Source organism: Tursiops truncatus, chromosome 19, assembly GCF_011762595.2.
Source record: "Tursiops truncatus isolate mTurTru1 chromosome 19, mTurTru1.mat.Y, whole genome shotgun sequence".
Taxonomy (NCBI): domain Eukaryota; kingdom Metazoa; phylum Chordata; class Mammalia; order Artiodactyla; family Delphinidae; genus Tursiops; species Tursiops truncatus.
Window position 1 is genome coordinate 48,803,095 of NC_047052.1, and position 9,564 is coordinate 48,812,658.

The 9,564-nt window shown below is 55.1% G+C and overlaps 1 protein-coding gene across 1 annotated transcript; it reads right to left on the reverse strand.

The window, feature by feature from the left end:
* Positions 1-203: 203 nt before the first annotated feature.
* Positions 204-9,159, reverse strand: CKM (creatine kinase, M-type). The gene is made up of 8 exons (XM_033844856.2): positions 9,029-9,159; positions 6,757-6,975; positions 5,707-5,861; positions 5,051-5,183; positions 2,944-3,115; positions 1,867-1,990; positions 1,262-1,451; positions 204-741 (listed from the first exon to the last, which is right to left on the reverse strand). The coding sequence occupies exons 2-8, from the start codon at positions 6,947-6,949 to the stop codon at positions 563-565; spliced, it is 1,146 nt and encodes a 381-aa protein (XP_033700747.1). The 5' UTR covers positions 6,950-6,975; positions 9,029-9,159; the 3' UTR covers positions 204-562.
* Between the last annotated feature and the right edge of the window lie 405 nt (positions 9,160-9,564).

The window sequence follows — 9,564 nt, forward strand, 5'->3', positions numbered from 1 at the left end:
TCTCAGATTCCCCATAGAGCTTTGTAATGTTTGGATCAGACTCTGTACCCTAACTTTGCCTCATTTTAGAGATGGGATAAAGCATGTCTAGCCCTAGGACATGCCTAGAGACGGCAAACCGCTTCGAGGTCACACAGTAGCCAATTACAAAAGTCTTTCCTCCTCCTCTTCCTCCTCCCCCCCATAACTATCGCACACAACGCTAAGGCCACCATTGCTTTTATTTGTTGCTTTGAGCGGAGAAAAAGCATGAGCCGCAGGTGAGCCCGGGTGCTCTCCATTAGCCAGAGTGCCTAATGGTGGGCGGAGCTCAGGGAAAAAGAGAGGAGAGCATAAGGGAGGTTATTCATTGGCCAGAACCCAGAGAATGGAGCCCATTGGTTGGAACTCTGGTTGGAACTGGAACTCGAAGGAGGGTGGATAGAGCCCCCGGTAGACTAAACCTTTATAGGCGGGACTCCGGGAGAAAGGGGCGGGGCAAAGGATGAAGGGCGGGCCTCCGGTGGGCCGGGTCCTCCCTTTGGCTGGGGCTCCAGCAGTCGGCGGCGGGCGGGCAGTGCGCCTACTTCTGGGCGGGGATCATGTCGTCGATGGACTGGCCCTTTTCCAGCTTCTTCTCCATCTCCACCATGAGCTTCACACCATCCACCACCAGCTGCACCTGTTCTACCTCCGACGAGCCCAGCCTATCGGCGTTGGACACGTCGAACACTGAGCCCACGGCGGCCGTATCCACGCCACCTGCGGGAACAGGAGGCCGGGGCTAAGGAGCGAGCAGAGATGCAGGAGCGGGGCCCGGGACGCAACCCCCGTGCCAACGGCGACTGCCGCATGTACTGAGTGAGTGCCTACTGTGTAACGGTTAAGTGCACGCAGTCTCCTAAGCGTCTGTCTATTCACGGGCCCACATCTCCGGCTTTAGGTACCTCACCCCTCGACCATCCAGCACGGTGGGTAACAGAGTTGAGCCCTGGAGCCGGGCTGCCTGGGGTCGAATCCTGACCATCCTCCCCTTTACAGATTGGAAAGTGAGGTCCCTAGGCGGCCAGGGACATACACAGTGTATATTAATTATATAACCATGATGGTATATTGACTCATCTGAGATAAGGCGTGCTGATGCCTATTTGCAGAGGAAGGAACTGAAGCTACAGAAGGGCAGCCCTTGCCGACCCCCAGAACTCGTGGGGATGCCCCACCTCCCCTTCAGCCGCCGCAAAGGGCCGGCCCCAGAAGCCGCAGGAGGGGATGTAGGCCGCACCTGTGCCCCGCTTCTGCAGGCGCAGACGAGTGAGGATTTCCTCGAATTTGGGATGCTTGCTCAGGTGCGCTAGTTTCACATGCACGCCTCCACGCAGCCCGGTGCCCAGGTTAGATGGGCAGGTGAGCACGTAGCCCAGGTGCTCGTTCCACATGAAGGGGTGGCCGGCTTTCTTGAAGATCTCCTCAATCTGAGGTGGGGGAGAGGACCCTGGATCAGCGCCGGCGGGCGCCCCCAAATACACCGACAACCCGGACAGGGTTCGGAGGGACAGGGTGTGAGAATGTCAGTAGGGGTAGGATTCCGAGGGGGCGGGTCTGGAAGACCTGGAGGCACGAGATTCTGAGGGGAGGGGCCCGACCGCACAGGTGGTGGCAGGATTCTGAGGGGGCTGGGCTTGAGGACGCCGGGAAGGCGGGTTCTTAGGGGCGGGGCTTGAACATAGGGGTGGGGCCGGTTTCTCAAAGGGCGGGGCCTTGGAAAGCGAGTGGGGTGGGTGCTGCGGGGCGTGGCTTGGGTATAGGGAGGAGCCGGGTTCCGAGGGGAGGGGCCCCGGAAGGCAGCTGGGGTGGTCACGTGGAGTCACGCGAGAGGCAGGCACCCACCTTCTGCAACCCCAAGCAGAAGCGGCGGAAAACCTGCTTCATGTTGCCCCCCTTCTCCATGGAGATGACTCGGAGGTGGTCCTCCTCGTTCACCCACACCAGGAAGCTCTTGTTGTCATTGTGCCTAGGTCGGGCGCAGCAAAAGGCTGAGGAATCAGCTCCGCGGGAACCCCATTCCCCTGCGTCTTGCAAACACATACCCACCGCTAGGGGGCAGCGGGCCTGAAGGGCAAGAGGTGGGAGCACCTCAAAGTCTGAGAAGCTAACACCTGTAGACTCTAATGTCACTGGACCTGTGGAATCTCGAATCCTGGGATCAGTGACTTTTAGGGTCTTAATTCTTTGGACAACATTATAGACTCTTAGAATCTCAGAATCTTTGAAAAACGGAAGCCAGGAATCAGAATTGATAGATCTTCCCATCACATTGTGGCATCTCAGAAAGAGTGTTAGAACTGTAAAACTCTAGGACCTGGAAATGTTTGAAACCACTGAATCACAGAACCGGAAATTAGTGGAATCTAAAAATATTTAAAATCTTGAAATCTTACAACCTACACTCTCCAAATCTTTTGAAACCTAGGTCCTCAAAACCTTTTAAAATCTTTGACCACCAGAATCAGGGATTCAAAGATTCATGGAAAGCCCAACTAGCTAGCAACAACAGCTGGTAATAAAAATCATACTAATGGCCAATATGAGCACTTACTATATACCAGGCACTTTTTCCAATACTTTACATAAATTAACTCAATTAATCCTCACGAGAACCCCCAAAGCTATGAATTGTCATGATCTCCATATTATAGATGGGGAAACTGGGGCAGAGACATGTTAAATCGTGTGCCAAAGGTCACACAGCTAGTAAGTGGCAGCGCTGGGATTTGCATCCAGGGAGTCTGGTTCAAGTCTAAGTTTCAAGTTTCCCAAAATGTGACATGCAGACCACAGGGTGGGCAGGGGTGGAAGGCAAGATCATTCTGGATAATTACTGTTATGGTCTTGACTTTGGTGGAAAGTCATGGGAAGGCTGGAGGAGGCAGGGGAGAAGGGGGCCATAGGGCAGGGGCGCCTCACCAGATGCCACGGGCATCGGGCCAGTCTCGGGCCATGCCTGAAGCCAGCAGCAGCGGGGACACGGGCTTGTCAAATAGGAAGTGGTCGTCGATGAGCTGCTGTTGTTCCTTGTCTGTCATGTTCTTCAGAGGATAGTATTTCCCCTTGAACTCTCCCGTCAGGCTGTTGAGGGCTGAGGGGCCGCAGGAAGGAGTGGTCAGCAACCTGCCCCACCTCAAGTGGGGCGCAGGCCCACACTGCTACCCCTAACGGGCCTGGACCTTGGCCCTCTGGAGGTGCTAAAGGCGCCTAAACACTGTGTCTAAACCCAAATTCATGACCCCTCCCCAAAACGTGCTCCTCCCCTGTCTGCCCTGGGAAAACCCACACCAAGTGCTCAAGACAAAAGACATGGATTCTCCCCTTCCCGCCACCAAGCCTCACATCCAGTTCACCTGCGAGCAGTAGTGTGCTGGCGCCTGCTCCTGCTGGCTGGCAGGACAGGGAGTCAGAGTCTCAGGAATCCGGGAGCCATCAGTAAACATTATTATAGTATAGTATTTATAGTATTTATAATGTTTATATAATGTTTATAGTATTATAAACATTATTATATAATGTTTATAGTATTTATAAACATTATTATAGTATAGTATTTATAGTATTTGTACATATTCATATGTATTCATACTACATAGTAAATATGTAGTATGTGTATAATAAATATATTTATATAATACATATACATATTTTTATATATTTTATACATTATTTGTATAATACACCACATAATATATTCTATATCATATACTATATACTATATTATGTTGTTAAAAATAAATTATAAAAACTTACAGTTAAATAAATTATATTTAAAACATAGGGAATAAATACTCAGAACTATCACTTTCTAATGATTTTGCTACACTTACTATTTTCTATGTTCCTGAAGCTATTCTCATCCCCTGTAGCTGTATGTTGGAAATGCTACATAACGATGTGCTACTGCACGTTGCCTCCCATTGCCCAGCTCTGTATGATGTCACGTGATTAGCTTACAATTGGCCACAGAAGGAGAGTTTACACCAGAGAAATTGGTAGTTGCTGGCTGCAAATCAGGGCTTGTTTTTTTCTGTTTGGGTTTTTTGTTTTTGTTTTTTCTTTGAGAGCCAATTGTTAAACATTTAGCGGAACAACACTGCCTGCCAGCCCTAATAGTTCTACCTCCCAAACATACCCACTCTTTCTCCCCATTCCATAGCTACCCCTCACCCCCAACCCGGACAGCTGCAGTTGCCCCCTCTCAGCCTCTCTCCTACCTTTGCCCACTGTCTGCTCCCTGCACAGCAGCCAGAGGGACCCATATTAGTCTGAACCTGTCCCTCCTCTGCTCACCACCCTCCCATGCTTTCCTTCTCCCACAGGGTCAAAGCCATAGTCCTCCCAACAGCCCACGAGGCTCTGCACGACCTGGCCACCCACATCCCTCTGACCTCATCTCCTCCCCTCCCGCCGTCAGCCACTTGGCTCCAGGCACACTGGTCTCCTTGCTGTTCCTCCAGCACACCTTCCCACCCCAGGGCCTTTGCACTTGCTGTTCCACCTGCCTGGGATTCTTCCCAAGGTTGGCTTCTTCTTGGCAGTCAGGTCCCAACTCCTTTCTAACGTAGTTCCCGCCAGTCATTCTGGGCCACAACCTTTGTTTCTTGGCTTCATGGCATTTGGGAATTATCTTGTTCTTTTGTTGGTTTCTGCGTTTCCTCTTATCTCCCCACCAGGCTGACAGCTCTGTGAGAGCAGTGACCTTGTCCATCTTATTCATCACGGGAGCCCCAGCTCCCCACACAGAGCCAGAACAACCGTACGTGTTTGCTTAATGGATGAGTGGATGGATGAATAGATGGACGAAGGTCAGGACCCTGGCGCCATTGGGTGTCAAGTCTTGACAGCACCCCCAGGCCTCCACCAGGAGTAATGCTTCCAGCTGTCAGTCACCAAGTACTCATGACTTCCCAAGTTCTTTCAGTGTTTTGGAAAATGGGGGCCCAGGGGAGTCCAGAGACCTGCCCACGGAGGAGCAGAGCCACAGCTGGGGGACCCCGGCAGTGTGCGGGGTGGGAGCTCTCACCTTCCACGGCGAGTTTCTCCACGGCCCGGCGCTCCCCGCGGGAGCAGTGGGGGGGCAGTGAGAAGCCCTTGATGCTGCGGCCCGTGCGGACGCGGCTGCTGATCACGTAGTTGGGGTCCAGGTCGTCTCCACCCTAGAGAATGGATGGGGGGATCAGGGCGGGGCGGGCCATCCTGTGAGCCCTGCCCCCCTCCCCAGCGAGGTCAAGTCCCCCGCCAGGCCCTCCCAGCTCTCTCAGGCTCTCTGCTGCTGCTTTGGCTTCTCCCTCCCCACTGGCCTCCCTCCCCACCACCACCCCTTCTCTCTCTCTCCCCATTTTTCTCTCTCCATCTCTGTCTCTGTCTCTCCCTCTTCTACATGTCTGTTTTGTACCTGCCTCCCTCCCTCCCTCTCTCTCTCTCCCTCCCTCCCTCCCTCTCTCTCTCTCTCTCTCTCTCTCTCTCTCTCTCTCCCCCCTCCCCACCCCCACTGCCCTCAGCCCCATCTCCTTGCCTGACTTCGTGTCTCTCTGTCCCTCTCTCTTCCCATCTCCCTCTGTGTTTCTCTCCATCTCTGTTCGTCTCCCTGTCTCTCTGGGTGTCTCCCCCACCTCCTCCCTTCTCCTCATCCCTCTACCCTCTCTCTCCCACCCCTCCCCTCCCCTGGGGGCAGCCAACCTTGAGGTTCTCGTGGTTGAGGTCAGTCTTGTGCTTGTCGGTGGGTTTGTAGCCCCCGTGCCGGTCCTGGATGATGGGGTCAAAGAGGTCCTTGAAAACCATGTAGGACTCCTCGTCACCAGCCACACAGCCCACGGTCATGATGAAGGGGTGACCTGGGGGGGTCGGGGAGGAGGTCAGAGGCGCTCATCCCCAGCAAGGAAGGCCTGGGCTCCCGGGTCCAGTGTAGACTGCGTGTGTATGTGCGTGCGCGTGCAAGGGAATTCACTCGACACCTCTGGGTCAGAACTGAGAAAGCTGAGGGTTGGTAGGAATGGGGAGGGAAGGCTGGGAAAGGTTAAGGTGGCATCTGGGGGGGTGGGAGGAAGGCTGCGGGCAGAACAGAGGAGAAAGAGTCTGGGGGGCCAGTTACTAAAACTATTACCATGTCAGAGTCCCCAAATCATGGAATCTTCCCCTAAAAAATTTCAGAACCTTAGACTATCAGCCCCCACAGATAATGAGAGACTTGAAAGACCCTCTTATTTCCCAAGTGGGGAAACAGAGGCCTGGAGAGAAAGGGCCTCTCCCCTCAATCACACCATGAGTTGGGGGCTAAGGCTAGAAGCCGGGCTCCTGCCCAGTTCCACTCGCCCTGGAGGGGTGTCCTTGGAGAAGGAAGCGCAGGGCTTATGATACCCCCTGTCAGAGTCTGAGTGCTGACGTTGTGCCAGGCGCCGCTCCCTGTGTACTGATGCCTATGTTTTCCCAACGTGGGTGCCCATTTTGCAGGTGAGGAAACTGAGGCCTGGGAGGTGCATTAGCTTCCTCAGGGGAGTCTCACGTTATACTCCTGCACATTTAGCGAGTGGTTTACCGCGTGCCGGACCCTGTCCCAAGCACCTCACCCATCTCAACTCCTCTGTTTCTCACAGCAGCCCCATGGGTATGGTCCCCATTTTACAGATGGGAAAACTGAGACCCAGGGAGGTGGGATGGAGGCCTGGCAGGCAGCCTCCAGAGCAGCCCCCGGCCTTCTGGTCCCTGTGATGTTCCACCGAGGAGGCTTACCTGGGTTGTCCACACCTGTCTGGATGACGTCGTCCAGAGTGAAGCCAGATGGCGTCTCCTTGTCCCGCAGCTTCTTGTAGAGCTCGGGGTTCAGTACCTTGGCCATGTGGTTGTTATGTTTGCTGAGGTCTGGGTATTCCTCCTCAGACTTGAAGTTCAGCTTGTGTTTGTTGTGGGTGTTACTGAACGGCATGGTGGCGGCGTGGGGGACCTGGTGGGCTGGGCCGGAGGAGAAGATTAGCTCACATCCAGTAGAGACCAGCCAAAGAACAGAGCCAGGCTCTGGGGTCAGGCAGGCCTGAGGGTCAGTCCTGACTCCTGTGCTGTGTGACTTGGAGCCAGAGGGATCCCCTCTCTGAGCCCCTGCATCTCGACAGGATGTATCAAGAGTTTTGTGTTAGGATCTTAGCTCCACCGCATCCTGGCAGGTGACCTTAGACTAGTAACCTTGCTAGAGACTCAGTTTCTCCAGCTGGAAAATGGAGGGGGGAACCCCTCAAGCCAGAGTAGTCATCATGGCATGGGTAAGAGTGTAGGTTCTAGACTCAGACAGCCTGGCTTTGAATGCCAGCTCTGCCACTTACAACAAGCTGTGTGACCTTGGGTGAGTTGCTTAACCTCTCTGTGCCTGAAAGTACTCACCTGTAAAATGCGGGTATAATAGCATTCACCTCATGGAGGTGTTGGAAGGATGAAGTGAGTTAATTATGTAAAGCACTTGGAATAGTGCCTGGAACACAATAATCACTTTTTTGCTCAGCTATTGTTATTGTTGTTGTTGTTATTTTAAACTGTGAGGAGCTGGTGAGAAGATGGAGGGTGTTGCTGGCAATGAGTGTGTGAGCAGAAAAGGGACATTCTCTCCATAAAACTTCTTGGGTGCTCAGTCGAGGGATGAGGGGCAGGGTGGGAGTGATGGCTGGGTGCCTGCCCCCACCTCTGTTTGCTGACACCTCTCCTGCAGGGCACAGTAGAAGAACAACTCAGCCTCTGAGTTTGACAGAACTGGGTTCAAATCCCATCTATGCCATTTCCGGGCTGTGTGACCCCAGGCCAGTTACTCAGCCTCTCTGAGCCTCTGTCCTCTTTGAACCGAACGCTCCGCATGGGGGTGCCGGGAGGATTCTTTGAGCTCAAGCGTGTGGCTGGTTGAGCACAGGCCCCAGCGTGGAGTTGGGGCCTGATACCTAGAGGGGTGGCTGCTATTATTGCTATTATTACTGTTATCCACAAGACCCAGGAGGAGGAGGGACCCCTTGGTGGTGGTGGTAGAGATGGGTTACTCATTCCCAGCTCCAGGAATGGGAAGCGGGTAGGATGGTGGGAAGGGGACGGGGACCAGGGTGAGAGGAAGGCCGAGGCATCAGGCCAAGGGGGATGGAAACCCACGAAAGCCTTTGGACTTGATGTCCAGGGCTGAGGATTTATTTTTAGAGTCTGGCAAACTCCTCCTTCCCCACCGCCACCCCCGCGTTCCAGGGGCTCGGCTTGCACCAAGTCAGCAGGCCAGAGACAGGTGGGCCAGGGTGGCCAGGAGGATATGCATTCAGGCTGTGGGGCTCAAGGGCTTTCCACCCAGAAAGCCCCCTTCAGGGCATGTCCCCACCCCCATCCCTGCTAGGGACAGGCCAGGAGAAGGCACAGAAGCAAGGCTGGTGAGCCCAAGAGACACCAGCAGTCATAGCCCCAGAGCCCCGCACACACACGTCACCACGGACCCCCCAGATCACACCGTACACGGACCCACACTCGCACACATCCAAGCTCAGGGACACACCCAGGATACAGGTACTCATGCAGGAGCCACGGAAAGTTAGACACAAGGTCACACTGTGTGGAACGCCATAGGGACCCACGAGGTCACCAACGCAAAGACCCCACAGTCCCTGCCGTCGCAGAGGCCCTGACAGGTGACACACAGACGCCTCCCACAGTTTATGGTACCCAGTTCTGGTGAAAAACCATCATGAACAAGGCCTGGCCCAAGCCCCTTGCAGGGGGTGACAGCTGGCAGCTGTCAAGACTCCTTCCCATTCTGGAAACCCTCCCCAGGACCCTGTGCCGCAGAGATCACAAGTTACACCGGGAGTCAGGGGCTCACAGGTGGAGGGGACTCTCTGACACAAGGTCCACCTTGCCACACACTGACCCGCCTGTGTGCAGGAGGACATGGGGGAGGACACGTAAGACCCCTTCCAGAGCCAGCTTGGACTCTGATTCCAGAGGAGGACCCCACTCTGGACCCCACCCCAAATCCCACCCCAGGCAGTACCTGGCTGGGATGTGCTGACAGGGGCTGTCTGTGTCCTGGAGGCAACACTGACCCGAAGGAAAGGCCCACAGCCCTGGCCTTATATAGGGGGGAGCCCGGGCTGTGCTATTGGCTGGGAGGGGCTGCCCCCCGGGACAGGGCTGGAAGGCAGCTGAGCCTCTCACCTCACCGCCCAGGCATCGTGCCCACCCGGAACCCAGGCATGCCTCGCGCCCATCCCCATGGCCTTGTATGGGCCGCCCCAGGGTCTGGGCCCAGACCCCCCCCAACCCCCGTCACCACCAAGCTGGTCCCCCGACCAAGTGCTGAGTCGGGCTGGCGGGGACAGCTGGCCCCCCGCCAGGGCCACGGGATAGTGTCAGGGAATGTCCCAGGAACGTAGAAGCCACCCTCCCCTGGCCCTCCGCTGGGCCACCAGCCTCTCCTCAGCCCCCAGCGGCCTTGACCCCAGCAAACAGCAGGTCCTGAGCGCTAGCCCTGGGGAAACCTTGCAATGGCCCCTGAAGGTCAGGTATCTGGTTTTCCAGCAGAGGAAA

Excerpts from the sequence above, each read along its gene's own strand:
- CKM (XM_033844856.2), bottom strand. The coding sequence starts at position 6,949 with ATGCCGTTCAGTAACACCCACAACAAACACAAGCTGAACTTCAAGTCT. Across the intron at positions 5,184-5,706 it reads TCAACCACGAGAACCTCAAG|GGTGGAGACGACCTGGACCC; the intron begins GTTGGCTGCCCC and ends TCCATTCTCTAG. Across the intron at positions 742-1,261 it reads CCTGCAGAAGCGGGGCACAG|GTGGCGTGGATACGGCCGCC; the intron begins GTGCGGCCTACA and ends CTGTTCCCGCAG.